We start from the raw sequence: 24,314 nt of genomic DNA on the forward strand, positions 1-24,314 counted from the left end.
AGTACAAATAAACGTGAAATCGGTATGCAAACACATTAATATGGAAATGTCTACATTAATTTGAAGCATAGTCTAAATTATTCAGTAATTAAGCCACTGCAAATTTACACAAAGTTCCCCTCGGTCGACAGAGGAGAATGGTGAGGAGCTTGAGACAGGCAGACAGTGGGATGTGAAATATGTAGTCATGTGATGCAAGGACACATAGCCATGTTTGTGTGCAAAGGAGTAATGGTATCTGGCACAAAGGCTTATTTGGCCACCAATTACAAACATACAAACATTTTTTTTGTTAGATATACTGTCATGTAATAGAGATTCACTAATAGATTCTTGAAAACAAAAACCTTGGTCAAGAGGCAAAACCGAACTGTACATCACAATCAAGCCCTTGTGTTTTTATATATATATATATATATATATATATATATATATATATATATATATATATATATATATATATATAAAATTAATCACATTTATTTATTTCATTTCTTTTGTTAAACTTTGTCCCTAACACATTATGTCCTCTAGACTGTATAAAGAAGTGACCAAAGGACTGTAGCGTTCAGCTCTAGTCAAATGAAGCGCATCGAGGCTAGAGCAGTTATAGGGGTAAATTTGGGATTCTGACCATGAGTATCATAGCAACCAAAGAGCCAATCCGAAGCGAGACTGTTCCCGCCTGCATCTCTGGTTTAGCAGGGAGCAGGCGCTTAGCAACACTGTCAATCAAACCTGTTGCTAACGCTAACAGGAGGAACCATGACAAGAAGGCACCTCATTGGTCTGTTATTAACCTTCATATCTTGATTTATGGACAAAAATGCTAAATAAAAATCCCAGAATCATGTAGAGCGGGTTAATACGAATATTTTAAGACCAAAATGATTATTCTGACAGCAACAATAATAGAGAGGCGATATTTTTTTCATTTGATAGTGAACTGGAGCCAGAGTCGTGAAGCCGGAACTGTTTCCAAGCCAAGGCTCACTTCCTATTTGGAACACGGCAGCTAGCACGTTAGCTATGTCAATTTATATATTCAGTCTATGCATTTGACCCAGTGGATTGTGCAGTGTCCGCATATTCTCAAAAACTGCCATGTAACTCTAGTAGTTCAGATCAAGACGCTGTAATAGAAAATACACTACAACATACAAAGGCAACACTAAACAGTATTTAAAGTCATTATACAGCCATTGTCTTCCATCTTGAACTGTACCAATTATGGTCAGAACTCACTAATTGTAGATATGTTAACTATTTCCTGGCCAAAACATCTGCATTATCAGTCTGTTGTTGGTAATTTAGAGTGTTGTCATTCTTGCTAATTCCAACTATACATTTATGTTGTAGGGCGGCACATGTGGGCTTGTGTATGTGTGCATGCATAATCCATCTTGAGCTGTGTGTCAGGGCTGGAGCACGTACACCCGAGTGTCAACTTGTGTAACTGTGGATGTCCTTTCAAAGAGCCTTCACTGATGTGTCCGAGGCCCTTTGATCAGCGCTGTGTGGCTGGCTGCTCTCTGCGCTCCTCCAGACTCAAGAGTGCGTGCTGGGCGGGAGACAGGCCCCGTTTGACATGGATGAGGCACTGGCTTTGACCTGCGCCATCTCACAAACACACACAAACACACACACATACACAACACGTGGAGATAGGAGGCATGGGAATCTAGAGGCACAAGTGATATTTGAGCAAGTTTAGAATGAATACCAGAATATCACCGTAATATTGTCTATCATAATGTCATTTTATAATTCTTGAACCAACTACCAACAGCTCAAAAAGTACCTGTGCAGTGTATGTAGTTTTAAGAAATCCAATCTAAAATAAAAGAAAGAATCTACTTCAGAATCAAAACATTTAACAAAAGAAAACTCCAAGGTGAACTGTGTCACATGACTAAAGATGGCCCAATCCAGACTTTTGTTTGGGACCCAACGCCCAGTCAGTTACTTTCCTCTATCCTCCTAATTTTTCTTAACAAATGTCCAGTCGTATTTGTGTCCCTGTTGTCATTTCTCACATGACTCCATCTTGGTTCATGTTTCTTTAGTGGATCGTTTGGACCTGAGTGGACATGGTGCTGGCTGGTGAATGATCTCAGGTGGGCTCTAATCCGGAGTGGCATCAGAGCGCTCCTTGGACATACTGTAGGCCTGACACTGACTTGATCTGACAATACAATGGATCAGTGTAAGGGCTACTAAGTCAGAAGGTAGAGCATAATCCCTTCTGTCAAGTCTCTGTCTCGTCAATATTCAAATCCAGCTGGCTGTCCAATGGCTGTCAGTTACAATCTCCCTCCGGCTCGCGGCCCTGCACAGGCACATATCTAAATTGAATTGGATGTTTGCTTCTCGATGGAAATTGAGTTGAAGAGATGACCTCCTGGCCCGTATTGTGAACTTGTCAGTTACCCCAACTGAGCTAGATGGCAATGCAAAACATCCTGTCTCGTTCCATAATTTCGGAATATCGTTTTTTCCCCAATGCTTTTCAAATTTGATATTTTAGGCATTGTTAAGCAGTTCTGAAATGTTTTTCCTGGAAAGGTAAACTCTATTTGCAATATTGATTAACTCTTGTCTAATTTTTTTTACATTCAGTAAGTAATAAAACAGTTCACAAGTCACAAAAAGTGATTTAAAAAGACATATACACTGCTCAAATTTAGAGAAAATAAGCATTGTAATATTTATTTTAAAACAAAAAAAATACTGGAACTTGAAATAGGATTAAACCAAATATATCTTCCAAAACAAACAAATGTCATGTCAGGTTAACTGCTCCTAAAGTGCTTTTCCAAAAGGGCTAAAATGACTGTTAGTGGAGGAGACATGCAGCAATATTCTCCCTCACAATCTGTGCTGTTCAACCCCTCGCTTATACTTCTCTGACACATGTCGCCCTGGCTCGCATGGAAAGGTCTGACCTTTGGAAAGTTTAGCACTTTAAATATTTAGGCTTGGGTTATGATGGATCCTCCAGGCCCCGCAGCAATGTGTGAAGCCTCTGATTAGGGCTGCTGTCACAGTCATTTAGCCCAGTGTCTGGCTGTCGCTGCTCTCTGTGTTTGACAGGCCAGCCTTTTAAACAAACAGCCAGCCCAGTGGCAGAGAGGCAGGCCAGGGCACCCTCTGCACCCAGCCACAAACAGCTCACCCTGGGACAAAAGCACTCAGCTCCTGACAGCTGCACCACAACCACTGGACCCGTCTCCCAGCATCTTTCAACACTTCTACACGCTACCACTGTATTCTGGTTATTTTGTACGTGTCACAATTTAGATTACACTTAAATGATGTAAAATTCACTTAATTGTTGAATTTTGTGTCAGATGCTAACAGAATATTAAGCTCTGCAAATTGATCAAACAACACAATTGTACCACTATAATCTTCATGAACAAAGGGCTGAAGCTCAAAATATACAGTTTTTATCACCACTAAGTCTCATAGAATACAAAACGTGCACACCTTTGCATTGCATTTAGACAGTGTCCCAACTTTGCCAGCGCCATGCACCTCGAGAATAACATGTGAGTGAGCCTTTTCATGTGACAATCCGGTGTGGCATCAATCCTGTAAATATACCAGTCTTAATATGTGTGTCCTGTTCTGTATTCAGAGGAAGAGCAAAGTCAGCAGCTCTAGTATTAATGCATGAGCAATGAGCAGGGGCCCATAAGAATTAAAGGGTAAGACTCCCCCCTTATTAAGATGTAAATTCTGGGTTGAAAACTTGACGAAATGAGGATATGTCAGTGAAGTTATTGTCAACTTGAGCCTAGTTATGAATTTCTAAGAGGCGTTGTTGTTCAGCACATGTTGAAATTACATACAAGACAGGAACCATCTTTGTTTTTTTCTCATTTTGCCAATCTCAATATGCATCCCCCATACCCTATTGAACAATTCACACTTTTTGGCACCATTATCTAGCGACAGTATACATGGCCGACTATTGTGGTAATTCAATCTCAGTGTATGTCTCTGCGTACAGCGCTGTTGCCTGCTGCCTCCTCTCTTTTGCTACATCCAGCTTGCTCTCTCATTTCAAATTTGCACTTAACACCTTCCTGGGGAAAGGCTTCTCATTCATCAATGGTGTTTGTCCCGGTGACAAGTAGGGCGCCTCCTGCATATCAATATCAGCTAAGACAATGCCGAGCCTGTAACCTTCAGCTAAATGTCATTCTGCTTAATCCTATTTGAAAATTAAACATTGAAAAACCTTTAGCGTACCTTCCTGTCTTCCTTCCCCTCTCTCCTTTCTTTCCTTTTATTGGCTGTGGCTTTCTGCTCTCTCACTCTCCCCTCTGTTTTTGTGCCGTGTGACATTTGTATTGTTTGGTTGTTTGCGTGTTATTTGTATCCCATTATAGTTATTTAGTCAGACTGAGTTTAATTTTATGTCACTGAACAAAATAATATAGGAGCAGCCTGTCTGCCCTTCTGCTTGAAGCCATAAAAGCCATCAACATTCCCTCTATTTTCTGTCTTTGGTGACAGACAGTGCTTATTCTCAATAAAAAAAAAAATAAAAAAAATACAAATACAAATTCAGCCAGGCCATAGTTTTGTAGCATAATGAGAATATTTCTGTTTATCTAAAAAAAGCAATTCATCCAACATAAAAAATCCAGTGTTATATGTTCCATGATGGCCCTGTATGTGTAGATCTAGTGAGAGACTGGTAATGAGAAGAGCTGGGGTCACACAGATAACTATGAAAATGTGGTGATTTGCATTACAGTCACAGTGATATTTGTCTGTCTTTGGTGAAAAGGAGATGCAGTGACTCAAAGGCTGCCTTCATGTGACATATAGAGGTGACTGACCATAGTCACTTGGAGGATTATATTGAAATTCTGCAAGTGTTTGAAGCTTTGTTGTCTTCATATACGAATCCATCCATTCAGACATAGTGACTGTATTTAAAAAGAGCACTTGCAATGTGTGTGTGTGTGGGTGTGTGTGTGTGTGTGTGTGTGTGTATGTATATAGAGATATGGATATGGATGTTGATATGGATGATCCAGAGAGTAAGTTTAGATTGCTTTTGTAGGGTCCTCATTACATTTTTGTCGACTCTTTACTTACCCTCCAGGTTCACCAAGTTATCTGCTTTCTATCAAAAGTAGATTTCATACTGCTATTTTTAAATACATGTTTAATATGTTTTACCACTGTAAATCATCTCCCTTTCCCAGAAGAAGAATCACACTGACTTGTGTAAACAAACTACTGTACTTCCATTATAAATATCCCTTAAACATGCATGTTGACCTTTAACCACTGAGATGGAATCTGTTTCTTTCTCTTTATTTTATCTCTTTGTTTATTCTTGTTCCACTTGAAACATTTCATTTAAAGGTGCATCATGGAACTTTTTCAGTGTGGGAACAGCCTCCATCTTGTCTCCATTATGATGGTATAGCTTTGTGTGGAATGTTCCACAGTATGAACTTAAACTTTGATTTTGATTGTAATCATTCAGTTATTGGTATTTTATTTCCCAAAAAATCTGACAGATGTGACCCTTAACGAGATCAGTTTAATGCCATACTGTAGAACATTCCAGGCAAAGCAGTATGATCACTCCATGGAGACAGGCAAGTGGTGAACCCTCCACCAGGAAAGTTACATACTTCACCTTTAAATAATATAAAAATACAATCTCAGAGGTTAGCCCGCGTCCTACTGGTATCTAATTTAGAGTGAGCCTTGTGTGAGAGTAAATCACAGCAGTGCAGAACGGTACAAGTCTGACCTGCGCAGCATGAGTGAAAAAGAGCTGAGAACTCCACAAGTTCAGTGTAAAAGTTGTGTGTTGGGAAGCTGCAGGTTTCAGATGTATGTTGAACACAGTGTTCCTCGCACTCAGAGTCACACTGTGTTGTAAACCTGTTATGTGTGAAATATTGTATACAAACACAGACACTCTTTGCATTCAGATATAAAATTTGTATGCACTTTATATACAGGTTGTGTGCTACTAGTGTCGTGGATTTAAAGACAGGAGAAAGGAAAAAAATTGTAATTAACACAAATAATGAATGATTAAAAAATGTTAAAGGTTTTTAGCTTTTTATTTCCTGTGTGTTTTCCAGGTGGGAGATGCGAGATGATGCTGAGTTGGATGAAGAAGAGAGAACTATGGTTGAAGAACTTCGACGAGTGTATTTTGTTTACAACAGTAACTCGGGACAACGGGATCTTTCTGAAGCAGTCGAGGAACAGGGAGAAGACGCCCAGGGGGAAGCGCTACCAGTCAATAAAAGCACTGCCCAATAACTGTCCATGCTGCTAGGATTTTTACTATGTTGTAAATGTTGCTTTTTATACCAAGTCGCAGCTCACAAACTGGCAAACCACCATTTGGTCTGCAAGTGACAAGTTGGTGTAAAGAAAAAGAAGAAATCACCAACAGCAAACATGATAGACACGTAGCTTCCCTTATTTTGCACCAGCGACAAACTCTGGTTTCTGCGTTTTCACATTGCATCAGACATATCTCATCTTTGTGGAGCACACCTCCTGAAATCAGTTCTGGGAAATGGTGAGCGTGGATTTGTTTGCCTGGGACAAGACAGGACCGTGTGATCTTAGGAAGGAGTTGAAGTTTCTAGAGACTTAGCGATTGTAAAAATACAGGTGTCAGCAGACTTTCTCCTGCTTCCTGAAAGAGAACTTGAAATGTTATATTTAAGTTTTTTGTTTTTTTTTATATATATATATGCCATGTGTTTTTATCGCCGTATGTTCCAAAATGGTGTTCCTGTTAAAAGGAACAGTCACTGTTTTATATTATCTTAAAATACATTTATGTAATCTAGAGAAATGTTACAATTCTTTATTTTTGTAGAATGTTTTTGTTATTTATCAGTCAAATACAATTTAAAATGAAAATTTAAAAAATCATTGTGATCCCATGGGGGCCCATTTTTTGTGTGATCCATTTTGTGTCAATAATTTATTTGCGTTTTACTTTTATTTCCTTTTCAATATTTGCACTATCAGCAATTCTCAGGTGTATGACTTTTGTCATCAGGAAGACGTCATCAGAGCTGTACAACAGAAGCTTATAAACATACAGCATATGCAAATCTACTGTAGATATGACGGCACCTTTACACTAGCACCATACACACATTTAAAAGTACACATCGAGTAACTCATGAGGGGGTCTGAAGAGTGAACTCTGAACAAAAGCATTTGCCTTTTTGTATTAAATGATACCAGAAAACAAGTTATGCTTTTCCTTTCATTGTACTGTGCTTACTTAAGGTTTATTCAAATATTGGGCATTTTAAAAACAGAAGCATTTCAAATAATTTACCCTTTCCTCTGGTATATGATTTTAAAAACTTGGATAAAAATGGAAACTAAAATGCTGACTACTAAGCTATTAAAATGAACAGTGTCACTGTCAAGCTGATAAATAAATCAATTACTTTTTTCAAGTCCTGTATTCAAATGTATCAAATTGGTAATACATTAAATTGTTAAAATGAATTCAAATACGACATATATATTTGTCTCTAGCTCCTTCATATTGTGTAAAACCCTGGTGTAACTCAGTGCTGTACATGGGGCCCCGGCTGAGGTGCTACTGTCTCTTTAAATTTCTCTTCTACTCCGTTGCCCCGGTAACCCGGAAGTTTCGCCGCTGCACGCGGCTCGTGCTCAGAGTCCTTCCTGTTTGAAAAAATCAAGGAAGCAGCCGCGAATGAAGACTCTCCCGCACTGATGGATCGTGAGTCAATCTAAAAGCATGCATGCATCTCATTTTCTCTGCACAAGCGCTTGTCCATCATTTTAAAGGCAAATAAACGCATAACAGCCACATTTAGATCTCTAACATAAAGAAACTGCTGTGTAAAACCTCTGGCCACATTGTGAACTTTCAAAACACTTACACATAACCTACTTAATCAACAGTGTCACTCTGTCTCCACATATATTATAAACGATCCTCCACTGTCTGAATAAACAAGTGTATTCGATTAGAAGTTTTCTAACTTAACCCTCCCGTTTGCTTTTAGTTGCACGTGTTCCAGGTTTGTTTTTATACCCTTTATTCACAATAGCTTCATGTAATTAGCTAAAGTAACAGATAGTTAAATCTTTTAGTGGGCTAGTCAATGTCTATTGTTGTTTTTAAGTCTGCAGTGATGTGGCAATGCTGTACTTTGGACCCAGTACATGACACACACTGACTGTACTTCTTAATGACATGGGCAAATGTTTAGATAAATCTTATGGTGTTGGCACATCAAAAGCATTTAAAAGTGTGTGTTTGTTTCCTTTGACAGGGAGAACATCCTAGAGACTGACATCCATGCTTCTTGGTCACGGTGCTGTACTTTTGATACTCTGGATTATTACTATGGCCCAGGTGTCCCAGGAGGACAGGGAGAAAACTACTGCACTCAAAGGTGAAGAGTTCAGTTTATTGTAGTGGTGGCTTTGTCATTGTGCATTTACTGTCCCATGCACCATTCAAACTGTATCAAACTACATGTACTTAAACGTGCACTGTGTAATTATGTGTTCTGGCATGTTATTTTATTGCCTAGAACGTAAGTTACAGGTCAGATCTGTGAAGAGACGACCCTACTCACAGTAATAATGTAAGTTCCTCAGAGAAAACACTTGTAACTGAATAAAGACAAGGTATCAGTTTAATGCCATATCCCAGGTAAAGCAATAATTGGTTCATGAAGACAAAAGTCCCATAGTGCACCTTTTAAGAGTAGATGATACAAATATTTTGCTATTATCTAAGTCAGGGCTAGTGCTAATAATAATTTGTTTTATTGCTCATAATGACATGATAATATGAAATGACCTTTCTCTTTGACATACAGTGTTTATTATTGTTGTCATATTTTGTTTTTCTTAGATTTGCTTTCAAGAATAGACTTGGATGAGCTGATGAAGAAAGATGAGCCACCATTTACTTTCCCCAAAACACTCGAGGAGTTTGAATATGCCTTCAATGAAAGTAAGCCATGAAATATCTCCTCTACACATTTCTGACCCATTTTGATTGTACTTCTGAATTATTTTTGCCTTTATGTCCAGGCTATAATGGTAGAGGAATATAAAATTAAAATGTATTTTGTAACATAAATTAACAATGACTCCAGATAAGATTGAGTCACTGTTGCTGTGACGTTATAGTTCCAGATCTTAAAAGTTAACCAAATGACTAATTTCCTCCTTGTGCTTAACTGTGTAATAGACATTTATTTATTTATTTGATGGAGAGAGACAGCTGCAACAAACATAGACTAACATCTATCACTGCCAAGGTTCATTCTCAACACCAGTCCCTTGGTCTGTGTGACTTTAATTAGACCAGGCAGAAATAGAAGGTGAGCTATAGTTACTGTGGCCATGGTTGTTCCTCTGGCTCTTAATATTCCTCTTTAGTTGTTTTCCCCACTCTCTCTCTTTCTCTCTCCCCCTCTGTTCTCTGTCAGTGTCTCTGCTGGCTGTCTGGCTGGCTGAGTGGGGGACATGTTGTGTACTCTACGGCCCGTCAGTAACCTACTCAGCCTTGCCCTGCGCCTGACGTAGTATTTGCATAACCTCGCTGTGCCTAAAAACAGACACACCGGAGACTTACCCCTCAGCCATCAGTGTGGCACCAGCCTCTTCCTCTGCCTGCCCTAGTCACAGCTCACTCTGCCATACAGCCTCTCACATTCACAAACCCTGCATCCTTCCTCTTTTTTACCACCTTTCTCGCATCTTTTACTGGCCCCATCCTTTAAAATCTCCCAAATAAAACCCACACACGCTCAAACTACTGAGCTCACAAAATAAAAGGACATCTCCAACCATCCGACTATCGGTATGGCTTTCCAGTTTACTTGTTTTTGAAGGGTGTCTTTTCTATTAAAGCCTCGATAGCCCTCAGGCGGTGTCTCTAGTATGTCAGTTCACAGTCACTCTGGCTAGCAGGCATTTCTTTAGCTATACCCAGGCTACCTTTGACAGAGCCAGGTGGAACAAAAATGTTAATTTGACCATGTAATGATGTGAATACAGACGAGGCTGTGTACAATAGTTTGCAGGTATCTTAATCACTGAAGATGATGGCTTCATCTCACTAGCCCTCCGGTTTTCCATTACTGGAAATCCAAGGTTATGTACACCTAATTAAGCGGCCAAATTGAGAACAGAATGCTAATTATGACTGAAAAGGAGAAGAAAAGTTGGTAAAACGTTATTCCTCCGAGAGGATGCGTTGGGGGAAGCAATGAAGCTGATCACCCCCAGCCCTCCCCCAAACCCCCACACATACACGCGGTCGACTTTCTGTTAGATTTCATTTATAGCTCCTCTCTTCCTCCTCTTAGGCACTAGTGTTTAGATCATCACACCACCATGAATGCATAATTGATTTTCTTCAAGGTACTTTTTTGCTCTGCTTTACTTTAACTTTATGCCCATTGCCTGAAATTTCTCCCAGGCACAAGTCTGCTTTTAAATTCAACTTTGTGACAAACATGCTCGCATTTACAAGTTGTCTAACAACCTTAACAACTGAGGCAATATGCAGCAGGTTAGGTTTGTGCATTGATGGAGGGGTTATATGGTAAAAATGTTAATGTTGATGACAAATTTACATATTACATAAGACTTAAGTTCTTAAATATCTGGAACATTATGATAGCCTGAAGCCAATAGGTAAATATGTGCCACCTTTTCCTGGATTACTTTTTTAGGGTCTGCAGTTATAAAGGTCAAAATTAAATTAAACACACAATAGTTGTGGTGCACTGTCACCCGGAGAATATATGGACTCATTGTTAAGGAATAAACCAGGCATTCTGTCCTACAAAGGTGACATTCATAGATGTTTTACTGCTATTTTAGTTTTCCTATAATTTACACAGTATCATGGCTGCAAATGGATATTTTTTTCCTCTCAGACAATTTTGTGTGTTGCAACGGTGCCATAACTCACTGCAAACAACTTCCAACAGCACAGCTTTTTAATGACCTCATTTGCTACTTTACCCCACCTTATTTTTCTGGTGCACTGTGTTATTTACAGTTACTATAATTATGAACTACAGCTCGACTCCCTTTTCACTGCTATTATTGGCTATTGAATGGAGTGAGTACCACTTACAGCACTTGGTCAGAATATAGAGAAGAGGCATGATGGGGAGACGTCAGAATAAAGAGGCTGGAGAAGAGAAATGTACACTCTAAAAAATTACCCTAAAAAAACAATCATTTTAACAGTTTACATTCAAAACTGTGATTACTGTAAATTACTCGAGGTAACGCCCCTAAAAATCTGGGAAAGGAGTCTCAAGTTTGTATTTAGTATAATATTTACTCTCTTGGAGCACACGTCTTTGTCTCATGAACGGGGAGTCTAAGTTTGACGTTATCTTTTGGTTTTGCTACACATGCGTCTTCCCTGGAATCATGTTGAGATTTCTGAAGAAAAACAAGGAGTCAAAGGTCTTTCACTCATCAAATTTTCTCTTTACCATATATATAAACGTTAATTTTTCTGAGAGTGTAGTTCTTCTTGTATAAGCTGCCTTACAGAATGGACTGGTTTTATCGGTTATTTGAAAATGTATTTGCATTACCCACATTACACATATCAGAGATGAGAAAAGAGTCATACAACACAACAATGTAATGTGTCTTCCAAAGTATGTTCTGCAAGATATTACAGTTTGAATAGTCGCAATTAGCAAATCGAAAAGATTGCAATTATTCAAGTAACATGATTTCTTCTGAAAACAAAAACATTCTGTATAAAACCTGCTCACCCTGTGGTTTAAACCTCTACAAAGATGCTCTGAAATGCATGAGGTTCTTGCAGTAGTTTAGCTGATAATACTTTCAGTCTTCTCTCAAATGTGGGATCTGGATGCCTTTAAAATAGGAATTTTGAACAGAATCCTCATTTTAAAACTATAAATTGCCAAACTAATCACAGTCGTAATGCTTGAAAAAAAAATAAAAAATCTACCCCTCTCTATGAAAAATTCTTTGATTTGACTGAAAATGATGAAAATTCTTCCCCGTCTCCTCTCCACAGACGGTCAGCTGAGGCACATCAGGACTGGAGAGCCTTTTGTATTCAACGCCAGAGAGGATCTCCACCGCTGGAACCAAAAACGCTATGAAGCTCTTGGAGAGGTAACATGTGTCCAAAATAAAAGATAAAAAGCTGTGTAATACATACATTCTGAAGATGTGTGTATAAGTAGAGCTTTGTACATGTACAGTTTGTGTGTGGCAGCATTTCCAGTGTGATCCCTGTGCAACTGCTAGAACTTACCACACCATTATTGCTCATGGTTTATTTTTAAGGCTGGAAGTTGTTAAGCTTCAAGTAAAGCAAAGTGATACAAGTGTATTTCATAAAAATATAGGGGTTGCAACATTTTACATGAACTTCCCTTTAAAGCAGCCATACTACAGCAGCACTCAGTCTGCATTAAGATAATTAGACAAATGTTCTTTGTAATCACTTTTTCACTTTCATTTGCATCCACTAGTCGTGCGTAACTTTTAATTGTTGTTCATATTCTTTGATGTTCAAAGCAGAGTGATGCGTTTGTTTGTGGGATTACCTGGTATACAGCCTCTCCTTTGAGAACAGCATCCTGGAAAATGTTTTCTCTGTCTTGTGTTGGCTTGATGTTGACAAACATCTAAAAGGCTCAAGAATAAACATTTTAAAAGGGTAAACAATAAGCACTATAACAGAAAAAAATAACACAAAAATAATAAATACATTTAAAAAATGAAAATAATAATAAATACAAAAATAAGCCCATACATCCTGGAGGACAGATAATTAGCCTGGAGATGGTTTTATACCAGAAGAATCATCTTCAAGTTCGTTGCCATTTTTGGCCATATATGTAATTACCAATTGGCAGATTGTAATGCCTTGACTTTTTCTTTTTTTAGTTAACAAAAAAAGCTGTTTTGTCACTTTTGGGCCAAATCAGTTCCTCAATCTTTAATACAACTCAGACAGCCTTTCATCTAGTTACAGTTTTACACTGACCAAATTCAGTTTGTAATAATTGTGTCGCTGAGTGCATCTTGTATGTAAAATAATCTGTCATCTGGATTAGATGTGCAGCACTGTTAGACTGTTGTTTAGCTGTGTCTATATGGTTATGGTGGTGTATGTGTCCACTAATGTTGACTCCTCAGGTTTAGTTGGTGCTGTGCTAACCACAGCTTTCATCACCTTTTAACTTGTATTTTGTTCACCTTCTTGTTCAGTGCCGTACAGTATGCTCCAGGCCCGTGTGTGTGTGTCCGTGGATGTTTATGGCTGTGTATGCCTGATAGGGGGCTGGGGAGGCCTGTATTGTCAGACACATCACAGCACCAGATGTCCAATTTGCACTTCAGCTTCGTCTGAATGGAGAGACAAATAGAAGGAGGGAGAGGAGTATGTGTGATGGCCTCCAACCAAATGAAATAAATAGATACAAAATGTGAGCTCAAAGTGTATGGAAAATCATATATCTTTATTCTACATGAAGCACAATTCAAAACATATTTTGTGCCATAATTTAAGAAACTGTACTCTACACAAACTGTACCTCAAGGTTTTTCTCTTATTTTGAAATACTGAAATCAGAATGATCTCAGTGATTGTCCTTGTGATACTTGAACAATGAACAGTTCAAAAACACAATGCAGTATATTATTCAGTTTGGTCGTACTTAATCTCATCACACACTGACAGTTTGGTCTGAAATGACAATGGTAATAATAGGTGAGGTTAGTTGACTTGAACAGGGCCAGGTGAAGCTGATATTTCCATGTGTTGTGCACAGTGTGGAGGGTCACCTCTGCCCGTGCAGGTGTCAGTCGTGGTCTCTGTGATTCCTCTGATTCTCTGATGAATGTGTGTGATAGCACAGAAGCATAGGGTCTGGCCCAGATGGAGCTCTATTAAGCTGTTAATAAATGAGGATTCTTCACTGCTCTGCCTGCATCTGTGGAATGGAAGGCACTCACAAATTTCTGAACACACACACTGTGGACACAGACACACACTGAATCAGAATATTATAATGATGTAAAGCCAGCCAGATGGCTGCATTAGAAGCTCTCTTTCTCTCTCCATCTATCCCAGTCTCAGGCATTCTCTGTCTTTATTCTTTCTTACTGGTCCTTTTACATTTCAGTAAATGTGTGTTCTGGGCTTTAAGCTAAGAATAAGGGCATTTCTGCTATTTCTATGCTATTCTAATTAATTGTCTTTTGTGGCAGGATTGACATTACATGTTTCCAAATGATTCAGTTTGTGTTTTGTACTGTCCCACTGGCTACACCATGTTAGATAATAAACATGGTTTTGATGTAGCCCTCTGTAAGTGTCTTTGTGGATGATAAGCTTCACGCTGCAGATGAAACATTTAGACTTGGTCATGCAGCATTATGGGATAATTGCACATTAATCAGACAGTAATACACAGGACAACTGTGACGTGCCTTTGTTATCTTTTGTCTAGAAAACCACTGTCTACATTCGTTTAATTCACTGCTGGGGCACGTAACACTGTTAACTGTACATTTACAGATACTTTACAGTAGTGTGCACACTTAACATATTTTAAATCACTATTTTTACATTAATAGCTTTCAACTAAAAAATAAGTCAAATATTTTCTGCTGAAGAAATGCACAAGTAGATTTTTTGTCGGTCCCCTCGAAATACCCCGAGGCCCTGTAGCAGTCACGGAGCTCTTTGTTGGAAGTTAATAGGATCTCTTTAAAGTGGAACTGTAAATGACAGCTGTCCGAACTGATTCACTGGCTCCTATCATGTCTCCATTCCCCAAACACTTCATCAGTGCTGCTTCAGCTTTCCCTTGCAGAGAAGGGAACACTGACATATAGGCAGATATACTGGGCCGAGACAGTGAGGTGCAGGATACTTGATGAGGGAGAATATAACGCATTAATTGGAAGACAGAATGCTATGTTTATATTTAAAGGTGCACTATGTAACTTGGGGAGGGTCCGGCCTTTGTTTGTTTCCGTAGAGATAATTTTGGGAATGTTTCAGTGTAAACAAGTAGATGGAACGTTTGTTTTTGGAGTTCAGGATGTTTTGCGTGTAGATTTTCGGTGCTGTACTGGGTTGAATAAGTGACTTCTCTAAAGACTTAAGTGTTTCTTTTAGCTATTTATTAATTGCAGCTCATGTTTTTTTTGGTATCGTACACATTTCAGACCAAGTACTAACTGAGTAATAATCAATAAGTAATAATATATGCATAATATTGACACTGAAGCTCATTGTGTCCACTGGTCTAACACATGAGCAGGTCATTACAGGACAGTGTGTTAAAGAGAGGCTAGAACAGCAGTCAGCAGTGTAAACAGTGCTTCTGTCAGTGAATGCCTGAGAACTGTCTTCCCCTGGGGAGCTCTGTTTCCTCTGACACGAGAATGACAGAGACCTCATGGGATACACTCCAGTCTCTCTCTCTCTCTCTCTTTGTTTCTCTCTTGGACTGACAGATCATAAATTCACAACAATGGGGCCTATTTTGATACTACTTACTGTTGGTACATAAGGCCGACTTAAAATAAACAACCTTTCTATTGCCTCATGCACTTCATTTTATCCCGCCTGTGAGGGTGCTCCGCCGCTGCTGCTACTGTTGTTGTTGTGTATTGTTTGAGGGGATCTTCTTTTCCTTTTCTTTCCCTCTCTATTCTCTGGAGAAGAGGAATGCTTTTCCTGGGTGCAGTCAGTGATATGGCAGAGCCGCTCTTTTACTCTCATTATATAAACAGCTTTAGAAGCCTCTCCGTGCTCTCTGTTTCTTATGGCTAAGTGGCTTTTGGAGAGGGTCCTGGACTTGTGAGACAAGAGGTACAGTGTGGATCAGTTATGTGTGCCTGCAGTCTCATACACACACATTATACTGGAGACACCGTGTTAAATTAAACATGTTTTTGGTTGTATTTATTGTCATATAGAGACTACGTGGACCTTTCATGCACCAGACAAACTAATATTGGTGTTTTTCAGATTCAAGAATGTGATAATGTCATACTCCCAGATGGTGGGCAAGAGACATTTTTTCCTGTTTATTACATTGTACTTTCATAAGAAATATCTAAAAGGTAATTTCACAGATGTTGAACTTGGTAATTTATATTAGTGACAGACCCTAAAAAGCATTTTAAGCATTCATTTTAGCCGCCCCCATCTGTATTAAATATTATCAACCTGTATAGAACGCTGTGACGTCTGAAACCCAGCAGCTGAATAACATGTTTTTCAGACGTAAACCATTGATAACTGCAACCTAAAAGATCTATTTTGTGCGGCTTGAACCAAAATTTAGCCTTAAACTCTCGAGATGTATGCAAACACTTCACCTGCAGTTAAACCCTTTTGTATTTAGGAGACTTACTGCACTTCAGCTTCATCAACTTGGCCAGTGTTTAGAAACTCTTTTCACTCTTTTTATCTTTCAAACTTGATCTCAGTCCATTAAAACATCAGGCCAGCTCTGGATAAACGAGTAATCAACAATACTGTTCCTGCTTTAGGGTTGTAGTCGAGGCTAACGGTTTAAGACTACACTTTTACGATGTTAAGAAGGTAAGCACATAAAAGACAAGTCAAACAAACAAAAACAAACCTAAGGGTCCTGGTAGAAATTGACATATTCTGCTATAACCTGGTACAATGCATCTTTCCTTTTGGGCAGTGTTTCCTGTGCACTGTCCATGTATAAATAAAAACATACCAAATATACACGGATGATAAATGGTAAATGGCTTTTCCACCTTCAAGGCATTCAAAGCGCTTTACATCAAGGAACCACTCACCCATTCACACATTCATACACCGGTGTACGCAGACAAGTGTATTACCCGAGGACACAACGACATTAATCACCTGTGGGAGCGTGAATCGCGCCGCCAACCTGTGGGTTACTGGATCTGCCAATGATGTTTTTAGGTCAACGTCGACTTTCTGATCAGTGGGCGAACATCCTACCAATCACCCAGCTACTGTCGCCCACAACGTACAAAAAAAAAAAAAACGTTTTCGACTTTGAAGTCTCCAGACATTTTTATTAAGAGCAAGATTCTATAGGATGAGTTTGTGTGTCATTGTTACCTCATGCGTTAAGCCTGTATTGTTGACAAAGAAGGCACTCGCTGTAGCTTCCTGCTGGCATTTCATTAAGCCCTAATAACACACAGGTAATTAGGTGACGAAGAGGCTTGTCTTGCTGCACTGATCAGCTGCTGAGTCGCTGTGCTCCAGGTCTGGCACAGCGGGCAGTTGTGTGATACATCAGAGAAATGTGGCTTTTCAGGTTGAGAGACTGAATATATAACCTCACGTTTGTCTGACAGGAAGCAGAGGAATTACAGTCTTAATCTTTAGTGGTGTATTGTTGCTAAACTTTGCTAAACTTAACTTTTTTTTTTGCAATTGGATTATTACACTTAGGCTGGTATGATTTTATTACCACCATAAACTGTATATATAAATGTAGCTAACCGTCTAGCCGACGCGTTACGAATAGGAAACGAGCATCAGTGCCCTCTCTCCGTAACTGCTGCAGTGAGTCTTGTCATTTTGGTCTTAAAATGTTCGTATTAACCCGCTCTACATGATCCTGGTATTTGTATTTCGCTCTTGTGTCCGTAACTCAAGATATGAACATTAAAAACAGACAAATCAGGTGTCTTCTTTACCAGAGGTCGCTCCTGATAGCATTGGCAACAGGTTTGTTTGACAGCGTTGCTAAGCGGCCGTTCCCTGCTAAACCTCGCGCCGGATTGGCTCTTTGGTTGCTATGATACTCGCAGTCTGAATTTCTAATGAAACTTGCAACTTGGCTTTAAATTTGCCTCTATGACTGCTCTAGCCTCGATGAGTTTGATTTGACTGAAACTGCTACCACCTTATACTTAAATCAAGTTTCAATGCACATGTTTGTTTGTTCGTTCTGTATGTTTTTTTCTCGTTAAAGCACAGTGTTTTTGGCAGATTTCTGTGGCTAATGTGACCAGTGCATTGTCACACTTGGCAGACGTTTGTTCACCCAGATGTTGCCAAGTCAAGTAGGACACGAGCTCAGCAAATAATCCAACAGTAATGTCCAGCGTAAATACCCAGGCAGCTCTGATGAACAAAATCACAATACGCTGTTCTTTTCTAAGCTCTACCTAAACCTGGAAAAGAGAAAAAGAGGCTGAAAAAAGTGTAAAATGGAAAAGAAAATTGTTAATGCCACTCAACCATGAAAGGTTTGTCCTGGGGCTGGAATGACTCGGTATACAAGGTTCTTTAGTGCTTTGGCTGCAAGGATAAACATAACTTACATCAGACCAGTGTCCGTAGAGCAGATTTCCTCTCCTGGCACTTACAACCTTAACACGCTTTTACACAGTCCTTTCCATTCACACACACACACACACCGACATTGGGTTTAGATGTCTAACAGCTACATTACATTGACTTACTTTCATTTCCTGGAGACCGATCCTAACTTTAACCCATAGTTAGCATAACCTTAACCCAAACGCTAACCATAACCAACATCTTACATCACATGATCCAGTATGAAAGGATTTACGTCATGGGGGACCTGACTTTTATCGTCAATAGGGAGGCATGTCCCCTTCAATTTAGAGCACGTACTTTATTCTGTAAACATATTGGAGACCCCAGACTGTGACAAACACGCTAAAACTGGTACTTTCAACATGCTACTCATTTTCTACAGTAAAATAATCAATCGAAGGTGTCTTAGTTGACCAAAATTTGTAGTAGCTGCCTATTAATTTTATTTAGATTATAAGGATTTATATGGAACAACAGCAGACGTGAAAAGGGAGTGAGTTATTTAGTCAAAGATTTGAGTTTAATCAGTCTTTATATAAATACATTGTTACATCCTAGTACTTTTTCTGCTTAAATAGTTGTTTTTTTGCATGAACTCTGGTGTAATAAGTGCAGTTTGGGTCAGATACACGGATATACGCAGCCCTAGTCGTAACCCCGGATACTTGTGTTGATTAACTACCTTTATTTGTCTTTTTTTCCCACAGATTATCACTCAGTACGTTTATGAGCTGCTGGAGACGCAGTGCAACATGACTAGAGTTTACCTGCCAGTAAGTACCCACACCAAAATATACAAACATACACCTTCTTTCATTATTAAAGAAAAGAAATATGTAAATTATCTTGGCTCCCGCTGTGACAGTAATGTGTGTTTTGTTATAAAAGAATACACAAAAGCAAAGTGGGATTGGCCAAAAAAAAAGTGTATTACTAATGAGCTACTAATCAGCATAAATTGATCACAAAACTAGTATCAAGTACTGAAAAAATATGTACTAAATGTCTACTTCCCATAGCTTTTGTTAAGATTATAGTGGCACAAAGTTATTTTTTATTTGAATGATTGCGTCTCATTCAATTTGTGGAGTGTAAAACTGCCTATATTTCATTTTTAAGCAATTTTTGCACACTGTAGTATCTATTTCATAAGCTTATACTAATACGATGAGTAACAAAGTTTATTTTTACTATGCGAATGTATGATCCAGGTCATTTTAGACTGTGGGGGGCACCATAGTCTCCGTATTTATGGGAAACACTGTTGGACCTTTCAAAATTAGTATAAGTCCAGACCAGAAATTAAGAGCATTTTTAATAACTCATCATTGTGGTAATAAAATTAGTATTGAGTATCAGACTCTTTCCTCAGTATCGAAATCAAGTTTTACTGCAGTTTCCGTATCATGACACCACTCGCTCCGGATCTCGCTTCCCTCCATCAGTCTCTGTCTCTTACTGTTTCACCGTTGAATTGTCCCATCCTCAGCCTCACTTTGTTTGCGCGAAAGTGTCTCTGCCACAAATGAACTCTATTGTGATGTGTCATTTCAAAGCTCCTGAGCGTCTGCTTGCTGATGCCTAATCTGTCGTGCATTCAATGGCTTCGAAGGCGACTTTTCTACTATGGCATCTGCGAGTTATTCTCTGCCTTCCTTTATCCATCCTCAGAGCCCCCACTTGATCCCTCCCATTTGTTGTTGTAAGCATGTTTTTGCCCCCCTTTACCTCCCTGTCCCAGCTTCTTTTTTTTTTTTTTTTTTTCTCAATGTTTATAAATCTTGTGATCATTTTTCAGGCCGCGTTTATAGGGATGTTAGCTAGAGCTGGTGTTTAGTGCATAGCAGCTCCGGCGCTAACAGTGTCCATAAATCACCGAGCCAGAGACACAGCGCCTTTCATTAGCCCCCATACACTTTTACAGGTTTATCTGCCTGCCCTATTTATCTCATTATTCCTCTAGAAAATTGCTCTGTTCTGGTTTTCTGTTGCCCACCCGCCTCTGTGTGTGTGAGTGTAATTGTGTGTTGGCGGTAGGTCCATGTCCACCTGTATAATGTTGAACTTGTGACCGCAGATTTTAAGAAGATTAACCGCCACCAAGTATAGAGAAGGGGAATGAATGAAGATTTTCTCTCCCTCTCGCCTTGTTTTGTCGTCTTGGATTAAGTTCTTGCAGCTGCCACCCCATTGCTTTTTATGGACACTGTCTCCGCAGATTTTCCCAGGCAGCAGGCGTGCACAGATTCACGGGCGGTGGACAAAGTTGACTTGCGGTTTACATACAGTATAAGACAAAAAATGAACCAAAATGGAAACGCTTACATTGTTGAATTATTGCAGCATTTGATTGGAAGATTTGCTGGTTAAAACTCATATTTGTTTACATTTAACAAAACACAAGGCTCTGGACTAACTGAACCGAACTGACATTTTATTTATTAAAACAATAAATGGCAAATGGTCACGTTTTTATATAGCGCTTTCTATCTTCTAGGCTCTCAAAACGCTTTACATCAAGGACCCACTCACCCATTCACACACACGTTCATACAGCAGTGAACACAGACACTGCAGACGACGGCAGGATCCATTTGTGGCAGCTGAAATCGCACCGCCAGTATCGGGTCAATATATTTCCTATCCCTAGTTATGGGATGGGAGAGACAGCAGACTCATGAGGAATTATGGAAATAGAAGAGTGTTATCTGGCTGTATGTTTACATGTAACACATTATTTGCCTGGATAAATACATTTAGTTAGTTTTTAAAGTGAAAAGTTGATTTGTGAACTTTACTTCAACTTATCCTGTCACAGTTATCAGTCACAGCAGCAGAGCAAATATAATAATAACAATATCTCCAAACATAAGAACTAAAAACAGTTGTTGAGTATAGCTGTTTATATGTGTTTATCAGGTAGTTTATGTCCCGTTAACATTACTTTATCATTTAGAATAATATAACACTAAAATGTGACCAGGACTAACTCATTAACCCACCTCATGCCAGACTGAGACGTGTAGCACTCTGAATTGAGTTGTCCACATGACCCTTGTTGAAAATGATCAGAAAATGCAGGACTAGACCAAAAAAGTAACTTTTGTTCCATCCACTTGAGAGAAAAGCACAGACATCTTCCCTGTCCACAAATGCACAATGCGGTTCCCTCTGCGCGTTTCTCACAAACAAAATAGTCCGTAGTGACGCAGAAATAGTCTGAAGTACGTCTGTCGGCGTGGCCATGTTTGTTTGGGCGCTTGGCCTTTGGCTTCTGCACAAACCTCAGTGCTGCTCTGTGATTGGTCCGTCCACCCAACTATCCGTACAGTGGGAGCGTGCTAAGATGGATTCTCATGAGCTTGTGAACTCAATGAACAAATATCGTAAGAAGCTGTTCAATGTTACTAAATCACTCTGTATGACTGTATGTATTGTTGTATTGAATTGAACTCGATGTTTCTTGCTATTGAAAGACATTTACAGGTTTGTCATTGTGTGTTAGATCGATGCAAAGGAGGAAGAGCCCACCAGTTTCATCTATGTGACAGATGATGCCCTCTCCAACCCGTCCAAGCTGCTGGTGCTGATCCAGGGCAGCGGGGTGGTGCGGGCTGGACAGTGGGCCCGCAGGCTCATCATCAACCAGGACCTGGACTCAGGAACACAGATCCCCTTCATCACTAGAGCCATACAGGTAATGTGCACAACAAAAGAACATGCATGTCTAGACATTAAAGGCATAGCATTCTTTGATCTTACATTGATTTAAGGGTAAACTATAGAATTAATAAACAATGGGAAACTATAATTAATGAGCAATGTTTAGGATAAATGGGTTTTGAATTGATTTACACTTTTCATTTTGGATCAGCTGTCAACTTGCGAAAGTTCAGACACAGATTTAAATGCATTCAATCATGCAAAAAATGTATTTAATAATGTAGTTAAAAAATCAAAAATAAAGAAACATATATATATCCTAAATATTTGTATAAACAGAATCTGATTTAAAGACATTTTCAGCTCATTACTTTGTTACTTACAGCTTTAAACATGTTACCAATTATCTTACTTTTCTGAATTTGTGTTGACAGTGAAAGTAGCTTTTCTCTGGGCCACATACCAAGTGTAAAAATGGACACAATAGTTGCCCGGGTTGTGCTATAGTTAGTCTAAACAGACTTGGAAAATCTAGTGTTCATTCATTGACACTCCCTCCCTCTGCCAAGTCCTTATTTAGACCTCCTTTTCACACTTTCCTTGTAGTGGTGATTACATTTTGCAGAAGCTAGCAGAACAGTACCATGTTTGTTACTGCATTGTTAATTGTTAATGTCTCATGTTGTGTTTGTGAGCGTAACATGTGTGCACAAGAAAATAATGCATTTCCGTTTGCCTAAAGATAAAATGACAGGTGAGAGGAGCTGGCACCAGAAACAACCACAGAGTGAAAAAAAATCTGATTGGGGAGCGGGCGCGGGAGTGGAGGGAAAGCTTATGATTGGTTGAAATCGGACAGAGGGGGAAAGAAGAAGAAGGGGTTTGGAGAGGATTGAAGCAGGACGAAAGAGGGAGAGGGAGTGACTGCAAATGGGGTGGGGACTGGCAGAGGAGAGATGGGAGTGTAGCCGGAGAGAGTAGGCAGAAGGCAGGCGTCTGACAGCACCACTACTGGGAGAGGGCCTCTTAATGACAGCTTATTCCTTCATGATTTCAATTCCTGACAGTCGACAGGTCTGCTTGTTGCATCATGGCAGCTGTATCATTACCTTCTGGCCCTGTCAATGCGCCGCATCCTGAGACCGAGACAGTGGAGGTGGAGGGTGCCAAGGGGCCGCGAAAAAAGGGGTTAGTTGGAGGGAGCGAAGGAGACAGAGGGAGTCAGGATACTGGGAGGACACACTGTAATAATTGAAAAAGGAGGGAGTGTATTGAAAGATGAGATCATTAGTTATACTGTCTGGTCTGGGTATGGGTAGCTGGTTAAGTCTGAGTTGGTCTCGAGTTTGTAAGTTTTCAGACTCAATTAAAACTATGGTGGACGTCTGGCTCTCTCATAGAGTCTTGAATAAAGTAGCCCATTCGACGTAGTTGGCAATTTAAGATCATTTAATCTGGTTAGAAATGTAAAATGCTATATAACATTATTGATTTAAATGTGAGCATTCTTGGACACTTTTGTCAATTTCACTGATCGGTCTTTTGGTATTTCAGTTCTGTCAGCTAGCGTTGTGTTTGGAAAGAAGAACATTTTGTGTTTTATTCCATATAAAGTCTATTAAGCACACGCACATCTGTGGGCATCAGGTGGAGGCAGAGTCCAATGAGAGATCATTGTATCCATTTAGCCAGCTTTAGCCAGAGGACAGTGTGTGGATGTGTGGACGGGTCAGATGATTCCCTGCTTTGCCATGGCCTTGTAATTGTAACCCTCAGAGCTACTTGCACACACCTCCAGGTCGGGAGGTCCCAGCACGTCCTGCAGCTCAGATCAATGTACTTGACACCTTCAAAGGTGGGTGTGGGGCCCGGACCTGCTCGGAGGTTAAACCTTTTTTAAATAGCCTCCCGCAGGAAGGCAGCTGTCAATAACACACCATAATTACTGGGGCCAGACCCGCCAAAGGCTCGGCTGCACGGGCCAAATTAAAAATTGATCAGAGAGAGAAAACATTATTTTGTGGTTGTATCCCCAGTTCTAAAAGCAATGCCAGTCTATTCAAAATCTCATCAGATGGGGGGACTCTGTAGAACGGATCTATTGTACTGTATAAACTCCCTTTGCCCGCACTTCAGTAGTGTACTTTGCTCTAAAATGTTGTGTGTTTGTTATTCTACACAGTGGTTTGTGTGTAGCTCATGTGCTCCGGGTAATTGTAGATATATCTGA

The 24,314-nt window shown here is 39.6% G+C and overlaps 2 protein-coding genes across 2 annotated transcripts in view; both read left to right on the forward strand.

Annotated features, from left to right (window-relative positions):
- Positions 1-6,712, forward strand: part of kiaa0825 (KIAA0825 ortholog) — an 89,033-nt gene extending 82,321 nt beyond the window's left edge. Inside the window, exon 23 of the mRNA XM_033973283.2 lies at positions 6,126-6,712. Within this exon, the coding sequence (XP_033829174.1) occupies positions 6,126-6,309 (184 nt within the window). The 3' untranslated portion in view covers positions 6,310-6,712. The remainder of the gene's footprint in view (positions 1-6,125) is intronic.
- A 994-nt stretch (positions 6,713-7,706) lies between these two features.
- The window catches only part of fam172a (family with sequence similarity 172 member A), a 107,230-nt gene continuing 90,622 nt past the window's right edge, over positions 7,707-24,314 (forward strand). The window contains exons 1-6 of the mRNA XM_033972189.2: positions 7,707-7,771; positions 8,331-8,453; positions 8,921-9,022; positions 12,098-12,198; positions 19,129-19,194; positions 21,927-22,118. Of these exons, the coding sequence (XP_033828080.1) occupies positions 8,357-8,453; positions 8,921-9,022; positions 12,098-12,198; positions 19,129-19,194; positions 21,927-22,118 (558 nt within the window). The 5' untranslated portion in view covers positions 7,707-7,771; positions 8,331-8,356. The remainder of the gene's footprint in view (positions 7,772-8,330; positions 8,454-8,920; positions 9,023-12,097; positions 12,199-19,128; positions 19,195-21,926; positions 22,119-24,314) is intronic.

The sequence above is a fragment of the Periophthalmus magnuspinnatus genome, chromosome 9 (assembly GCF_009829125.3).
Source record: "Periophthalmus magnuspinnatus isolate fPerMag1 chromosome 9, fPerMag1.2.pri, whole genome shotgun sequence".
NCBI lineage: Eukaryota > Metazoa > Chordata > Actinopteri > Gobiiformes > Gobiidae > Periophthalmus > Periophthalmus magnuspinnatus.